The 18,317-nt window shown below is 39.1% G+C and overlaps 1 protein-coding gene across 4 annotated transcripts in view; it reads left to right on the top strand.

Moving 5' to 3' along the window:
- Nucleotides 1-18,317, top strand: part of PPP1R12A (protein phosphatase 1 regulatory subunit 12A) — a 121,958-nt gene that overhangs the window by 49,902 nt on the left and 53,739 nt on the right. For all 4 annotated transcript variants that reach the window (XM_055808595.1, XM_055808596.1, XM_055808597.1 and 1 more), the window contains one exon: nt 12,473-12,591. In XM_055808595.1, coding sequence (XP_055664570.1) covers nt 12,473-12,591 — 119 coding nt within the window. The remainder of the gene's footprint in view (nt 1-12,472; nt 12,592-18,317) is intronic.

The raw sequence follows: 18,317 nt of genomic DNA on the forward strand, positions 1-18,317 counted from the left end.
AAAGCATTTTTCAAAAATAACTTAGTGACAGTTTTGTGCAAAAAAATACGAGGGGGAGGGAGGTGCCTCCTGAGGCAAGAATAGGGGGTTTTTATACCTTCATGCAGTGGGTACTACCTCTGAGTAACAGTTTGCCGAACGTTGTTGTAGACTCTAAAATTTCTTACGGGTTCAAGGGATGAGAAATCCACCGAGGGTGGACTAAAAAAAAAACCCAAACCAAACACAGAATACATACACATACGAATGGGATCTGGTTCAGAAAATCCATGAAAGTAGTTGAGAGACTGGAAAAGTATTACTGGAAAAAAACATGTATATGCCCTATTTTTATTCTTCTTGAAGATGTGCTCACTTTTGAAGACAAGCCAAGGTGTTAAAAGGATGTTGGGTCTGACTCAGTATGGTTGCTTTTATGTTTAGGAGGCATGTTTGATACACAGTTACACATACAGACCCTAAGACAGCACAGTTTCAAGACACTGCTTTATTTTACAGGTTTTCAAGGCTGAAACATGATTACAGTTAGAAAGAGAGTAACTTTTTAAAGTTCAGAGTCTCCTCACTCAGTTCATTTGGGAAGAGAGCAGCAGCTTTACCACTTCTGCTGCTCTAAAACCCAGCTCACCTGCTTTCCTTCCTGCCCAAAGTTTCCTGTTTTATCCCCTCCTTCCCCTAGCCTTTAAAGCAGACTTTAAAAGGCTTGTGCGTAACCACTGTCTTGCTGCTGCTGCCCATCTGTTTTTCCAGACTCCAGATAACTGAAAGTGAACCCAGCCAAACTAGTTTGCTGAAGCCTCAGCAAGCCATTGTCCCAGTATCTCTCTATTTTAGTAACAGACCATTAAGACTAAGTGAGTGATCGTTGTCTAGTATCCTGAGGAGAGACAGTCCTGCAGACCTGTAGTTGAATACATAGATGTTCAGTGATAGGTGGTTTACTTACAGCTCTAATTGCCTTGCAGGGACTGCTGTGGGTGCTGGGTGGTAGCGAGTCTTGCCTGTGGTACATGGATGGGACCAGTGCTCATGTGGCAACAGCTAGTAAAGGGTGTTCAGTGCAATTTCACAATATGCTTGATGTGATCTAACTTGAGACTACCGCAGAAATAGGCAGTCATTCCCTTCTCTCCTTGGTTTTCCCTCCTCCACAGGCTCTTACCCCCTCTCTCGCATTATCTAATGATCACACAACAATGTGGGAACTATTAGCTTAAGACTAGCCTTCAGGGAGTTTGGAAGGTTTACTCTCTTTCGGATAAGTAAGCTGATCTAGTTTGCCAGCAGCAGTTGGCATAGATATGCAGGTATTAAAAAAAAAAAAAAATAGTCTGGGCTGCTTTTCAGACATAGCTTGTACCTCTGATCAGAAGCCTGGCTGTGGAGAGCTGCCTGTGCTGAGGTGAAGTCCTCTCCTTCATCTCCCACCTCGCGAGCCTGAACCAGTTGGTACTGTTGAATGTTCTTCCATGATATCTGAGGGTAGTGCCACAAAATACATTTCAAAACAGTAGTTTCTAATCCATTTCTAAGTTTTAATAGCTGAATCATCTGGAGCTTTTACTTACTGGAGTGGTTTTGATCTAAACTTTTTTTGCTATACCCCATTATAATCTCAGAAAAACAAGACATTATTTAGGCAAAGCAGGCTGATAAAAATGTCAAGGATGGCTCCCATCTCCTTTAGCTTTGTTAGCAGTTATGGTTTTAACTAACTGAATACGAAGTGATGTTATTAGTGATACATTCAGAAATGGATTTTTGGAGGATAGTCAGAAGTTTGGATGTATGAATGACAAGGTGAAGCTGGTGGTCTGATGTAAAACCATATGCAAATTGATTATGTGAGATGATACAGGGTTTGGTCTGGTAGAGAATGCTACAAGGTGAGTCAGCGTTTCTGTCAGGATGCAAGATGTTTCTTTAAATGACACAGGGAGGTGTTAACTGGAGGGGTAGAATTAAAAGGAAGAAGGACCAAAGATGAAAATTAATACAACCTACTCAACAAATGGGAAGGGGACTTCAGAAGGATACATTGTAAAAAAAGCCAGGTGACAAAATAAAAGCAGGCAAAGGAGGTTTATTACCAAACAAAGAACAGCTCTTCTAGAAGGATGACTTCTTACAAGTTGACACTGGTAGAGACGCAACGTTTATTGTGAGAGCTGTGAAAAGGTCACCTCAGGCTTTGGAAGATAGTTTCGGTTAATTTGTCTGTCTTTGCTGCCTTGTTTCTTTCTGGAAGAACAGATTGAGAATAACAATATCGGGAGAGAAAATATGCTAGTCTTTTCCCCTCTCCCCCAAATCAAAGTGCAGTGTTCATTCTTTATGAGCAACATAAAAGTTTCTCCTCCTCCAAACATGTATTTACATATCTGCAAGGATAAAGCTAAATTCTATCAGAGAAAATAATGGAGAAACTTGAAGATCAGTGAGCTAGTGTCATTTGGCATCTTCTATCATGAAGATGTGCTGTGGCAGTGTACTGTTTTCAACATGTTTTTGCTGCATATATGTATGTTTTAAGAATAATGAAACACTTAAGTTGTTTAGGTGGATGGTGAAATTCCCTTTTCAAAGTAATGATCATTATGTGGTAGAGTTTAACCTTTTCTGCTGTGTAGTTGTGATCTGATGTTTGGATAAAAAACAGCTGGCAGAAATACAATGTAAGATATGGTTGATGGATTAGAGGAAGTTATAGGACCTAACTGATTTGATACCTGTTTGTTCAGCTGAGAGAGTCTACGAGAGCGGGTCACTCTGGGATGCACAAAGACAGTGTGTAGCTGATGGCTTCACATTGGATTACTGTGCGCATCTCCACTTGTGACCCTAAATATTTGTTAGTAAGTATATTGCATTTCTGTTCTTCTAAAGATAAATTTACTAAACCTTTAAGTTCAGAGTTATCTTCTTCAGGCACATAAGATTTAGTGGAAGGTATATTTTTTCTTTTAATATGCTTTAGCAGTTCCCTGCATCTAATGAAAAGTTAAGGGACTGATGCCTGATGCAAAGCTCAGAGCAGTCTTAATTTTTGGCTGAAAAAGAACTTGAAAGTGCAGCTCATGTCTAAAAAAAAATCCTCCTTTGAGAAATTATGTGCATAGGAAAGATCTTACTTGTTTATCACAGAGCATTGGTTTTATTGGTATCCTCTTGAATGTGATAGCATATGGAAGCCTGGGACCTCAGGCAGACTGCTGAGAAACGTAACATCAGGTCCTCCCTGGATAATGTAACTTCCTGTTGACCCCGATGGACTCCTGTTTTTCTAGGTATGACTAGAACATGGGAGAGCAGCTCCAAATACATGAGCAACCAGGTTTTGAATTGATCAAGTGCTTGATAAGTGTGGTATACTGTGACTTGTGAGAGCCTCATCGATTAATTCAAAATTGTTATTTTTAGAGGCAGCGATAGATTCTTCTTAGGCTGTGGAACCTGTGGAATTGTTAGTGCTGTTAAATATTGAATATAGTATTTATTCAGTTACCTGATAAAAAATTTAATTCACAGTAAATTTGGGGTTGAGTGTTTTCTAGGAGAAAACATGGGTGTGGTGTAGATTGCTACTGTGCATCTCAATTCTTATTTTCTTTCAGCTTTTACTTGAGTGTTTTTCTCTATTGTGTTTGACCCTTTTCTGCCATGTACAGTAGACTTTCTAATGACACTTAACGCAATTTATGACCTACTTATCCTTTCTTGCAGCTGTGTCTTTTGTTAGATGTCCTAAACTACGTCATTGAAGCACAGATGATCCTAATCTGTGTGTATTTTTTCTAGTCTTACCCTGACTGAGGCAGGATAAAAGCTGCTTGAATTCTTCTGAAATCCTTGTAAATATAGCATGGTATCTCTATAAACAGAAGGCTGCTGTGCATTGGTGTGTGTGAGTTACCTGGATACAATTCAGACACCAAGACACAAAAATGTAGGGTTTTTTTGTAACAGCAGGTATGACTGGAAAAGTATAAAAAAAGCAATTACTTGAAACCTCTTGATTACGGTTGAGGCACTGCTTATCAGATTTGAGTAAAGAGTAAGAGTTTCTTTTGGAAGAAATGTGTTTTGAAGGAAGTTGAAAGTGGACTGGACAGGCAAACAACTGCTATGAGTTGCAGATTGCTGATACCTAACAAGGGGTCAGACTTGAGTTCAGTACTACTGATGATGCTAAAAGCTGCACTGTGATAGTAATGTTGCGTCACAGGGAGATTTGGTCACTCCATTATAATTACAAATAAAATAAGTTCTGTGATGGAGTGATTATATCTATGCTAATATCTGTTTAAACACAGTAAAATAATTGATCTTGGTTAAGTTTTTCTGATAGAAACGCCACCACGTGGCTGTTGGAGGACAATAAGCTTGTTTAATTAGGTCCATACTCATTAACTTCTGCTGAAATAGGAAGCAGCAGCTAAAAATCAGAATCTGTGGTGCTGCTGTAGTCAAATACAGCAATGCTACTGTTGGCACAAGGCAGGAGGGACAGTGAGCTAGTGGTGCGATCACCTCTTGTTGGTGAGGAATTAGCTGAGGAAGGTGGGCAGCAGCATAGTTTTCCTTCCTCCTCTTTTTCTGCCTCCATGCTGCTGTTACCTTTTCTTCTAACCCTCGTAACTCAATCCCAAATACTCACTTTGATGACACATTCATAAATCACCACAAATGCTTGGAGACTTGCTATAGGAAAGCATCCTGAGCCACAGAGTTCTGTGAGCTAGAGTTACTTTATGTACTCTTCTGCAGCTGCAACAAGTTATTTTTCAAACTCAACACTCATGTTTGCACTATAGGGTGCAGACTTCAAAGTAAAGGAGAGAAACACTTGTTCACAAAGTGCAGAGTGAAATTAGCATTTGACATACACTTTAAAAATAGTTTTTGTTTAGCCTTATTTCTTTTCTGCTGAAGTTTTTTGCCCTGTATTAATCCTGGCATTACCAGACTCCATGGGGTTTTTTTTGGTGATTTGTTTTTGGTGTTTTTTTAAAATAGGTTATAGCATGTGCTTCCCTATATAGCTTTCTTCCCGTTTCCTACTTTTCTCACTCACTGTTTACTTTAACCTAAATGTTGCTCTGCTACCTCTCATATGTCTTTCCTCTGTATGAATATGGTAAAATATGAAGGCTTAGTTGCTTCTCATATGCTGCAAGTAGGAATTTTTCCTGTTCCATCTTTGTACTGTTAATGTTTAGGTGGCCGCCTACGTACAAATATTTCTAGAGCTTATTGCTGGCATTTTTCGGAGGTTTCTTGGAACACAGGAGGAGTAAAACTAACCAGATACTGTTATCTATGCTGTTTTTTCAAAGCTTCTGCATACCAAGACGGAAAACAGATGTGATTCTAGTTGCTGTGCTTTCTTGGACATGCAAGTTGCGGTGGAGGCTGGGGACAGCCAGCTATGTGCAGAGCTCAGTGGTGTGTTCCTATGTTGTGGCATGTTTGGTTCATAAACGTAAATATGTTTTTCATATAAGTACAGTATTTAGGATTTATAGAAAGTGCTGTTTGCATAGGGGGAATTTTTTTTCTCATTGCTTGGCTTACTACTTTGATAACTTTGGGTGTATTTGACAATTTTGAAGTGAAGATATGTGTCTGTCCGAGATGCCTTTTGTAACACCTTCATGAGGGAGAATCAGAGACTGGATTTGCTGCTATCTGGAGGAGCTCTTGCATATTGAAAGATATAAAAAGTCTTTTCAAACTGGGCCATAATTTAGAAAAGCACATATGCTGAAATCTGGATTAGGCTGGTAAAAACTGAAAATAAATGCCCCTTTATGTTTGTTCCAAATCATTTGGCCATTTGTTTCTCAACTTTTTTTATTCCTTTTTTTAAACATCTGTAGCTATCTGAAATTCTCAACGCTTGTATTCTGCAAGAGGAAATAATAAATCCACCTCAGATCTCATGTTGATATCAGCTGTCTTAAAATAATCAGTCATGTATTTCAAGAAAAATACCTAGTTTTGCCAAATAATCCTAGTTGGCCTTATTTAACTTGGTGTTCTGTGTAGCTGCTGGCTGATGATACTGCTCATAGGGGGAGCATTCCTGTTTAAAAAGTGCTGCTGCTTTTTTTTTTTCTTTTTCCAGAGAGAATATTCTGGAATTTGCAAAGAAACATAACCTTAAAAGTGCTAGAGTTTTATCATTATTTTAATTTAAATTCCATCACAAAAGCCTGTCTTCTTGTGTCAGTTTCTATGCAGTTAAATGTTTAGAGGCAGAAGGTTGAGGTACACTAGGATGTGAGAGCATGGAATGGTGTTTTGCAGAGTGCCTGAGTAAGACATCCCTATGAGTTTGACTTAATTGCTTTTCAGGTAATTTGATTTATTCTATATCAGTCGTAAAATCATGCAGGAGAAAGTATTCTTGGCCCAGTTGAATTTGTACAGTTTTGTTCCAGTATTTACTATGGAGCCTTTATTTTCTTCTGTAAATCATAGATCCAGGACAAAAGACAACTGCAGGAGTAGCTCAGCTGTGGAGAATGGAGGACAAGGGAAATTACCTGTAGGTCGTTGTGGAAGAGGATGAGTAGATCCCCTGTTGTGCTGTGCAGCATGCCACTGCCCAGGCAAGCAGGGCCCCTCTGTGCCTTGCCAGACCTGCCAGCCACCTCCACTGTGCCGCGCACATTTTAGTGCTCTCCACCAAATGCTTACAAGGGTTACAATATTATTTCAAAAAGATTGAAAATGTGACTTTTTACAGTTACATTTATATGGGTTTTGAATTATGTGTTTAAAAGCAAGTGTGAAGGGTGCATGAGAGGGTGTTTGAGGAACGGCTGGGTACTGGCTGTTCGCTCATATTCAGCCAATGAACATTTTTCTTGAAACTTGCCCACTGACACAGGGTGTATACATATTATGTACAACAATAGAATTTAGCACAATGTTATTCTAATGCTATTGTATTTGCTTCAAGTTTGTATAATTTAAGATCTTTTTCTAAAAAAAGAAAAAGGCTAGGCCTTTCTTTAATATGTTATTTTGAGAAGCGCCCCTTAAAAATTCAAGAATCACAGAAGCTGTAACTTTAGCACAAACCAACCCAAACTAACAAAACCAGACCCAGACCAAAACCACTTTTGAGAAGGGCTGGGGAGCTTGAGGTTGCATTCTACTTCTGTCTGAGTTAATAACAACATTGTTAGGAATTGAAATTTGAAGTGAAACTCCTCTGCAGGGAGAAAATATTTATAGGAATATTCCCAGACACGCAAACCAATAGGAGGTCTGAAAAGGATCAGGTGTCACAGTTTTAGTGTACTGCAACTTAAAAAATAAAGTCAGAAACAGCGATGTTAAAATTTTACATTTTTTGTTTGTTAAATATCTCATGACATTATTTGGTCAGATTATGGATGTCTTTTTATTAGTAATTTGAATGGTTCACAAATATATACTTTTAAAAGTGTATCGATGCTTTATATTTTTAAAAAAAACAGTGAAATAATTCTGAAAGGCATTTTAAAAGAAGGCAATTAAAATATGTATTCCAAAGATGTGCAAGTTTCTATTTTGTTGTTACATCCTGTGGACTGTGGGGCAGATTTTATTTTCATTGTTTCTTCAAGTGATGGCTTGCACAGATGCATGAACACAGTGACACTTTTCCTGTCTTTGGCTCCCTGTTACCATTCAGTTAACACACTCGTGGAATTAATTTGAACTCGATCTATGGATTTAAAAAAAAACAAAACAAAACCAGCTGGATTTAGATTAAATTGCTGATTAGTTAAAAGCTGTTGGGAGACCAGTTTTGCTGTTGGTTAGTACCCCCACTAGCAATTAAGCCATGACTCCCTGGAAGACCACGCTAAACATGTTTATTTTAAATGTATATACAATACATTGAACAGCAAGAGATTTTTTTAGGAGGGTCCCTGTCTTCATGTTTTTGGAGTTAGAGACTGCTGTCCAGTCTTCTGCCTAGTCTGATGGGTCCTCTTGTTTTCACTAGTGAGTCTCCAGCGAGCTCAATAAGAATTATCATTAAACTGAATCAATTCAGCAGCCACTTCTCTGCCCTGCCTTGTGCTTGCCACCATTCTGGTGACCTTCAGGTTCAGCGAGTACTTGAAGTTAATTATATCCCTAATGACTTCACAAACTTGTTTCCAGATACTGTGAACTGGGGCAAGGTTTGAATGTAAACATATGCCCCTCTTTCTGTTGCAGAGATAAAAAATACTAAAATGTTATCTGTAGCATATCTTGTCTGCAGCTGACAAACTTCAGTAAAGCCAAAGTCTGAGCATCTTCCAGATTCTTAAGTTCTAAATTCACAAATAAGACTCAAGTTTGTATGTAACTGTCTTCAGAGAGAGGTGTCTTCCTGTCCACTTACTTTGTGTGTCTATATGCATTTTGTTAAGACTTACACACACACACATATCAGCTGTAAGGGTTTTTTTGTTGGTTTGGGTTTTTTAATTCAGATAGTAGACCAAGTTCCTAGTTAAAATTTTTAACTTCCAGTTCCTGAGCTTCATTTTGGTGTTGACTGTTTGGCTTTTGCACAGTAATTTCAGGGCGTTGTTACTTACTGTCTCAGAGATAACTGAGATTCCAACCCTTCACGAAAGTTATTTTTCGTAATATGACGGGAGAGAATCTGGGTTTCATAATAATTATAGAAAATAAATATTTCATGTTTTCTTTCAAGGTGGTTAATTTCAATCTACAATAGCTTTGAGGAATATACAGCAGTGATTCCTAAATAAGACAAATTTCAAGTAGAAGTAGTATTTTTGTCTTCATAAAACAGTGGTATCAGAAAACAAACTTGTTCTTCCAGTCTTACCCAGACTGCTTAATACTCATCATGGAAACATCAGGGCAAAACATCAGGAATGACTGTTTTATTTTCCTGCTCCTGTACTTCCTGGTATTCCAGGGGTACTTGGAATTCCCTATACTTAAACTACAAGAGTGTCTAAAAGAGGTACCTTTAGCTTCAGTGTCAACACTTGAAAGCTTGCAGCTCCAAAAATAAACATGGTATGGATCAAGCTACTGTTTCCTTCGCATTTATTTATATTTTGAATGCGCACCTACCAGAATATTACAGAAATTATTGGATTTTCTGAATTATTCTTCTGTAGCTGTCTGTTGAACATGGCTATTTTGCAACAAGTGAATTACAAAACACAGAAATTTAATTGCTATACCAAAAGCTTTTGTAAGTAGGTGACCGATGGGAGTCCTATATGTTTTTATTTTTCCTCTGCATCCAACTTCGTAAAAAGCACCTTTTTCTGAACATGGTATCCAAGGACATGGTTCTGGACTTTTTATTACACAGCTCCAATTTCCATTTCACTGCATGCAAATAGCTGTATCAATTTAATATCAGCTGAGGAAATTAAAGTTATATTATGTTTACTTTAGAAAGACGGAATTTCAAGATGAAGGTAACACTTGTTTAATAAAGTTAAAAAACAAGCAATTATTTGCCTTCCCCACCACCCCATCCTCAAACTTGGATGACTTTTAAAATACGCATACGTACCTACACACAATAATACGCTGTTGCATGCGGAGGATTTACTAGATGGTACCAGAAATACTGAAATGTCAAATATACCCATATTTGAAGTCATACTATAAGTTTTAACTAATATTAAGTCAAAGTAAAGTTTGTTTGGAAGGTAATTAAAAAAAACCCAAAACAAGACAAACAACCAAACTTTCTGATCTTTAGGATTATTCTGGTACTGGCTTCTGCTCAGTTACGCATTACAAACAGAGGGCATCATTCTCCTAGTCTTGTTTACCAAGGCTGTTCGCTTTCTGTATGTGATGCAGAGTCAAGTTACCTACATGTCTGAAAGGATTGCTCTCCTTTCCCTTGGTAGTGCTAGGTTACCTAATAAAACCTAAAATCCTTTAGGCACCAGGATGACTTCATGCACCATCTGAACCCTGTCATTGGTTTGCTGAAACTGTTTTTACTGCAAATGAAGATAAACAAATGCATAAACTTCCAGGACAGAGGCGTCTGTTTCTGAATGATGTGGCAAACAGAACAAACATGGATTTTATTACCAGGCTTAAAAGGTGTCTTTAAAATAGTTGTGTTTTGAATAATTTGGTTTATACTGGGTATTGCTCATTCACTGCAAATTTACTTGAGGGAATCGCTGTTAATTTTTTGTCGGGGGTGGCAGAGGAGAGGCCTACTTGGAGTGGCTGAAGGAAGATTAGGAAAGAGCCCTTCTCACTTTCCTAGTGAAGAGCATGCTGCCTTTCATCTTTCTTCTGTTTCTTACATCCCTTTAAAGCCTGTGAGCTCACGGCAGGTTCACCCATCCTTCTTTGCTGACCCAGGAGAACCAAAGCCCTGTAAGCGTGTGCAAAGCGGAACTCAGATAACTCTCCTTCTCCGACCCTACTAATCCTCCTAGTTCTGCTGATCTGATTTAGGCCTGTAAGCAGCTTCATTTTTGGAGTCTGCTTTGAAGGATCATTTGATCATGAAATTGTTCATATATCTGAATAATAACTTTCTGAAATGCTACTGTAGCCTTTTGTGCATTCCCTACACTTTCTTACAGATTTCTTCTTTTATCATGTCTGTAAGTTATTGAGCCGCTTGACCAAGTAGAACCACTTCAATGAGAGATGTTTTTCTACAAAAGTAGGTATCGTGGAAACAGGCAAAAATCAGGTTTTTTAAACATAATTTTTTTCATGTCTGTATTAGAAGAAACAGGCTGAAAGAACATGAATGTTGACTTGGGACTTTTTTATAAAGATATATTTTGTCAGTGATTGACTTTGGTTTTGAATCGACGTTTTGACTTTGTAAGAAAGTTAGTGTCCCCACTGCTGGTTTTGCCTGTTCAGTAGATACCTTGCATAGCAATTGCCTGATCTGTAACCTGGAAGGGTATGTCGCCATTAGAACAGTTCAGTTGGTATTGTTGAGAAATGTTAATTCGTATTACTTTTTCATTTCCACTGAAGTCAAATCTTTAAACTGGAGAAAGGTAGGGGTCACATCAGTACATTTTAAGAGGAACGATGTACAACCAGCACCACATACCAGCATCAAAGTTGGTGGTGGCAACTGATGATGCATGTCCCAGGAGATGTGGTTACACTTCTGAGAATTAATTTGCATTTTGTGATCTGTCAGTTCTTACCTGTCCTTGACATAATTACAGAGCTTTAATAACAAGTTCTGTTTTAGTCATAAATTAAAAAATAGACATCTGTAAGAGTACTTGATGCTGAATTATTGAATAAAGATAAGGAAAACAATGCCTCTAGATCTGGAATCTGCAATTGTTAATTGGCAATAGTTAAGCAGAAATATTTCAAAGCATTTGTGGTAGTGTTGGATTAATTTTGTGATTGGCTTCTGCGTAATTTGACATTTTGCAATAACAAGGTTTGATTCCATACACCTGTTACCAAATCGATAACTAGTTCCTCAGGTGTGAGTATTTACTGGTTTATTTGTATTTTTTTCCCAAATATATGGAAAGTGTAAATTAAGCTCTGCAAGGCAGAAGGTATGTTTGTAGGTTTTTTGCTTGTGTTGAGTCCTGTCATGGCTCAAACTTTTGAATTTGATAGGGAAGTGGAAATGTTACGGTCAGAAGGTGTAAGACCGATCTGTATTGATGTTTTAATAGGTGTTCGTTGTCTACTTAGAAACAGTGTTTTAAGCTGTATGTTCTCAGTAACTTTATAGGCTTACAGTTTAATACAATGAAATGACTTAATCCTTTTGTGACTTGTTGTTGGAATTGATCCATTTGACTTAATTGGAAATTCAGAAATAAATTCCAGAGTCTGGATTGTTGATTCCTGAGACAGTAGTACTTCAAGTAAGAAAACACTTAGTGGGATTGGAACAGCATGTGAAGCACTGCTTCCTTTCTCCCCCTTGCCCCTTTCCCCACTGAAATCTGACCTTATGAATACTGAGGAGCACAGTTGATTCTAGTTTTATTAACTTTATGAAGCTGCCTCAGAGACCAGGAGTCATGATTCTGGCATAGTATAGAAGCATAATGTGCCACCAAATTTGGAAGTTCTAGGAAGAGTGGCTTAATATGAGGAGCTCATGGGAATTGGTGGTTCAATCTCTGTTCACCTTTGTTCGCTTTTGTTTGTCCTCTAGCCGTTTTCTTCTTTCAGTTCTTGCAAGTATGTTTTTAAATATGTCAGGAGTCTTTGTGGCAAACTGAAGAGCAGATGGAGGGCTATTTGTATTAATGGGTATTATGATGAAAAGATGTAGAGGTGCTTGGGGTTGTAGGCAGTCATGAGGGTTTTTACTTATACCTAATATAGTTGTTTCTGTTAATTGTACGTGTACATGCATATACCCGTTGTATATGATATCCTAGTGGCTGGTGGGGGTTTTTTGCATCAGCTTTACTATTTTGCTTACTGTTTGTTTTTCTATTGGCAGGTATTTAATTAGTCAAGGAGCACATGTAGGAGCTGTAAATAGTGAAGGAGACACCCCATTAGATATTGCTGAAGAAGAGGCAATGGAAGAGCTGCTTCAGAATGAAGTAAATAGACAAGGTAATTTTGAACATGGAGGGATGGTTTTTTATATTGGACACTAAATATATTTTCAAAAACATGCTAAATCAGGAATTTTAAGGTCACTCAATTTATTTTCTGAAGAGAATTGTCAATGCAATGTGCAGTGCTCAAACTGTCCTTTAGGTGTTTTTACTCAGCCAAGCCTCATGTGAAGAAAGAGGTCAGAAGTGCTGAATCCAGGTGCTGACTGAATTTCTACAGTCACTTAACAGAATTTAGGTGGTTTTCAGCTACTATGGATGGTAATCAGTGCATCTGGGATATAGACTTCTGTATTCCAGCTTTAGACTATAACTGAAGAGATTCCTGCCTTAGAGGGGAGAGAAATAGTCACTTTTAGGGTGACTCAGATGTCAGTTTTAGGATGAGGTGAATGTAGCCCGAAGGTAACTTTTTCTTTCCGTTGACCACAAGAAAGCCTAGAATAACTAAACCAAAGGTAAACAACTATACTGTATGCCATAAATCACCCTGTGTGTCTATTCTGACCTTTTGAATGCCCTTCTAAAATGCCAAATGTCTGAAATTATTCCTTGGAATAAGGAGTCTTACATTGCACTTGTGGTATGACTGAGAACCTATCACAAACCTTTAAGTTAGCTTCTAAAGGGATAATGCAGGTTGTTTTAAAATACTGAATTTCACTTGCTGTGTAAAATGTGTTTTCCAAGCATTCCTCTTAAACTTTTATGTCAGTTGGCTTGCTGACAAGCTAAAGGATTTTTCAGAAGACTGGTCTTTCTCAGATGGTTTGAAAAATATATTGGCTGAACAGGGCACCATATCAGGTGAGAAAAAACTTGCTAGGGCTGTGTTTCAGAATGGTGTGACCTCCCTCTGTGGAGAACAGGAACTGGATGCTGTCCTGAGGACTGACCGCACTGTGAACATCCCTGACAGCATTTGTGCCTTCCTGGTTGTAACTGGACACTAAAGCCTATGGTTCAGTATATAGCCTATACATTTTATTTATTTTATATAAATAGATATGTGTATATATGCGTACACATTCTACCTACCTTGTTTTGCTGTTAGACCACTTAGGAGTTTCAGTTTCACAGAAGCAGGGAAGAAGGCTTGCAGCATCTCTACTGAATTTGGAAGCATAAAATCATACAAAGGTTTGGGTTGGAAGGGACCTCAGAGATCATCTAGTTCCAACCCCCCTGCCATGGGCAGGGACACCTTCCACTGGACTGGGTTTTTCAAAGCCCCATCCAGCCTGCCCTTGAACAGTTCCAGGGACAGGGCATCCACAGCTTCTCTGGGCAACCTGTTCCAGTGTTTTACCACCCTCACAGTAAAGAATTTCTTCCTAATATGTAATCTACCATCTTTCAGCTTAAAGCCATTACTCCTTTTCCTGTTGCTACAGGCCTCTGTAAAAAGTCCCTCTCCAACTTTCTTGTAGACTCAGTTTAGGTACTGGAAGGCTGCTGTAAGGTTTCCCTGGATCCTTCTCTTCTCCAGGCTGAACAACCCCAACTCTCTCAGCCTGTCTTCATAGGAGAGATTCTCCAGCCCTCTTGATTATCTTCATGGCTCTCCTCTGGACTGACTCCAACAGGTCCATGTCCTTGTTGTGTTGGGGGTCCCAGAGCTGAACACAGTACTCCAGGTGGGGGTCTCAGGAGAGTGGAGTAGAGGGAGAGAATCACCTCTGTTGACCTGCTGGTCACACTTACTTTGATGCAGCCCAGGATATGGTTGGCTTTCTGAGCTGCCGTGCACATTGCTGGGCCATGTTGAGCTTCTCGTCCACAAACACCCCCAAGTCTTTCTCCTCAGGGCTGCTCTCAATTCATTCTTCACCCAGCCTGTATTTCTGGTTGGGATTGCCCCAAACCGTGTGCCAGACCTTGCATGGGCCCACCTCTCAAGCCTGTCAGGGTCCCTCTGGATGGCATCCCCTCCCTTCAGCGTGTCAAGGGTGCCACACAGGTTGATGTTGTCAGCAAACTTGCTGAGGGTGCACTTCATCCCACCATCCGTGTTGCTGATATGGATGTTAAAGAGTGCCGGTCCCAACACCAGCCCCTGAGGAATGCCACTCGTCACTGGTCTCCACTTGGACATCAGGCTGTTGACTGCAACTCCTTGAGTGTGACCATCTAGCCAATTCCGTATCCACAGAGTGCTCCATCCATCAAATCCATGTCTCTCCAGTTTAGAGACAATGATGTTATGCAGGACAGTGTCAAATGCTTTGCACAAGTTCAGGTAAATGACATCAGTTGCTCTTCCCTCATCGACTAATGCTGTAACCCCGGCATAGAAGGCCACCAAATTTGTCAGGCAGTTTGCCCTTAGTGAGGCCATGTTGGCTGTCACCGATCACCTCCTTACTTTCCATGTGTCTTGGCATAGTTTCCAGGAGGATCTGCTTCATGATCTTGCCAGGCACGGAAGTGAGACTGGCCGGCTTGTAGTTTCCCGGGTCTTCCTTGTTTCCCTTTTTAAAAATGGGGGTTATGTTTCCCCTTTTCCATTCATTGGGAACTTCACCAGACTGCCACAGTTTCTCAAATATGATGGATAGTGACTTAGCACTTCGTCTGCCAGTTCCATCACGTCCTATGGACTTGTGCCCTTCAGGTTCCTTAGATGTTCTTGAACCTGATCTCCTACAGCAGGTGGTTCTGAAGGTGTAAGAACTAAGGGTATTCACCTGTGGGGTGAAATCATAGGAAATATTTAATAATTGTGGATGAGAATGGAATAGAAAGGGTATAAGTATGGATGTGAACTTGTAGTGTATATATTACTAAATCACGAGACAGTTGTCTCAGCACTAAGGTTATAATCATATGCTTTTGATGGCATCCTTAACTTGAATATAACAATATATACGGAAATATTTGTTTGCTATTATCATGATCACTTGGAAAGTGCCTAATTGTGTGTATGTCTTGGCTGTAGAAGTTAATAGCTCTAAAATAGGAACTTAATTGTTTATCTTAATGTGGAATTAACATGGATGCATTGTGACAGTGTCGTCTTTGACTATATATGTAGCTGAATGCAATTATCCCTCTAGCTTTAGCGGTACTCCTCGTATAAAATAACAGTGCTGCAGCTTTGATAATGTGGGTTAACTGTGGGGTCTGTGGAATGGTCATCCCTGTCTCAGTGTTACAGGTAGTGGAAGATCAACCTGTTTATTTTGAAAATAAACCTGAGTGCCAAAAACCCTTACCTCTGTGTAGGTAAAACATGCAGTGTGAAAATTAAGTAGACATTTTCTGTAACATTTTTGCCTTGAAACCTTTTCATGTTTATTTATTCCTACATTGATTATAGTTCCATTTTTGTGTTGCTTAGTTAATGCTGTGAATATGGCTTCCTCAATATTGGCATCAGCAGAGTTGTTTGGTGGCAAAAGATTGCCTGGAAGGATCAGTCCAGGTTCACTGTGATTTCAGATATGTTTAAATGATGTAATCTGATGTTTATTAGAAACCTGAGGAGAATCAACCATATTAGCTCACCCTTTTTGCTGCTTTTGCAGACCTGTCTTTATAGGAAAAGTTCAAACAGAGCCTTCCAATTGTGCAGCTATTCAGCCTTCTAGAGATCATCAGTTTGTTTGTTCTTATGCCTAATTTTTACAGGTATCAAATTATGTTATAAGGACATGTATAACTACAGGACAAAAAATGGGTCTCTGGAGGTGCTTAAGTTCACAGGAATAAACTATAGAATACAATACGGTTCAGCTCTATGTGACTGACGGATCTGCAGTGTTTGCTCATCCTGTTTTAGCATTCAGATTCCAAAATATGACCTGTCTAGAGAGGACATGATCAGTGATCCAAATAAATTATCTTGTTTTACAAGTTCTGTTGTAAGGAGTGTTAGACACAAAAGAGAGCTTTTATGGTGTTACTATCCAATGTCTGTCTATCTTCATTTAACGCCATACGTGACACTTCTAAATTATGGCCCTTGATTCAAGCATCTTTCCATATGTCCTATTGTGTGGGCCATAGACCCCCAGACAAGGCCATCTGTGTTCTGCTGAGCATATAGCAGAACGCTGTTGATGCGTAGTAAGTAATGTTGATAGTAATTCTGAACTAATGGACTAGTTATCCTAAACATGAAGCCGTAGCACTCCAGTAGTAAGGAAAACATTTTTCTACCCTAATCTTCAAAGGGGAATTATTGGCTTAATAATTTCCTAAGCTTAAAACCTAGTTTAGTTTTATACTTTGTGAGAAGATAAATTACATACATGCTTAGAGAAGGGGTAAAGATTTGTTGACAGTTACCAACACTTCACAAATAGGGAAACTAGGTGTTTTATGGAAATGATTGCAAAGTAGTGCTGAACAACTATTCTCTTTGCATGCCATCTGTTGTAACTATTTTGTGTGTTATACAAAAAACTTATCTTAGAACCTGCTTTGTTTCTGTGTTGCTGATACCTTCATCATGGGCCAGCCCCATGCATATAGGTGCCACTGCATTCCACGTAATTCTTGATCTTCATTAGGCTTATTCGTATTTGCAATTTCTCTATATGATCCCTTATGTTTCTACTCTGCAGTGTTTCAACATATCGTAGTTGTGGAAGTTGTCTTTTGTCAGTAGTGTAAGGTTCTGGTCGCACTGGTGAAAACTAGCAGACCGCAGGGAGGTGCGGCTGTAGTGCTGGCTAGCCCTGGCCAGTTCTAAATGTTGCTTCTCCTTAGGTCTCGAGTAGAGAGAGTTAACTAATGGTTTGGAGCAGTTTTGTAGCTGTTTATCATCGAATGTCCTCTTCAAATTATTTTTAATGGCTTAAGCAGTTATTTTGAATTATAGGAAACATTCTCAGGAGGTGAGTTAGTGGGGAGAGGTGGCGTGAGGTGAATCAGGAGTTCATGGTGCAGCGTGGTAGCTATTATGTAACCATCGGGGAGATCCTTCTCCTTTTACAAGGAGAAGCAAATGTTCCTCATTCTTAATTATAGGTAAATGTAATGAGACTCTCTCAGATGTATTGCTTAACTCAGTTTTGTTTATGTGGATAAAATGCAAACTATTACATTTGTTTATAAACATTCTCTACATGAAGTAAAAAGCGGGTTGACCTTCCCTGCAGTATCTATAAAACATGCCTTTATATGGCCGAGGAGCCCTGAAATTATTAAGCCAATAATTCTGCGTTTAAATTTATGCTGAATTGCATTAAATGCTCACTGACCGGCACGCTGGCTTTAAACCTGTTTGGAACTGTTGAGTAACACTAGTTGATCAGAAAAAAATACGAAAACATTTAACAATGAATTATTAATGATTTAAGAAGTTGTTGGGCTGCCAGAGAGCTTGGGTGACCCGGTGGTGTGAGCGCGCACTGCGGCTGGAGTTGGGCTGGGAGGCAGCGCATTGCCATCTACGGGCCGTATGGAGAAAGCGTTTGGAACCCTGTGACGAGCGTTTTCTTTTTCCCTCGTCTCTTAATAGTGTCTGGAAAACAAAAGCAAGGAGAAAGGTCCGTACAAGGTATCATAAAGGCTGTTTACATTCCATTTTCTGTAGTTAATAATGGGTATTGTATTTAGGTTCTCTCAGAGCAGCTTTTACTCTATGACACAGAGTTTAATTCCCATGTTTGTGTCAGTTATTAATGTGGGATGGTTTATTTAGATTGGCAAGATTCTTGTACTTTCTTCTGTTGATATATGATCAGAAATGTACTGTTTTGTAAAATAATGTAT

This window comes from Falco peregrinus, chromosome 6 (assembly GCF_023634155.1).
Source record: "Falco peregrinus isolate bFalPer1 chromosome 6, bFalPer1.pri, whole genome shotgun sequence".
NCBI classification, from domain to species: Eukaryota; Metazoa; Chordata; class Aves; order Falconiformes; family Falconidae; genus Falco; species Falco peregrinus.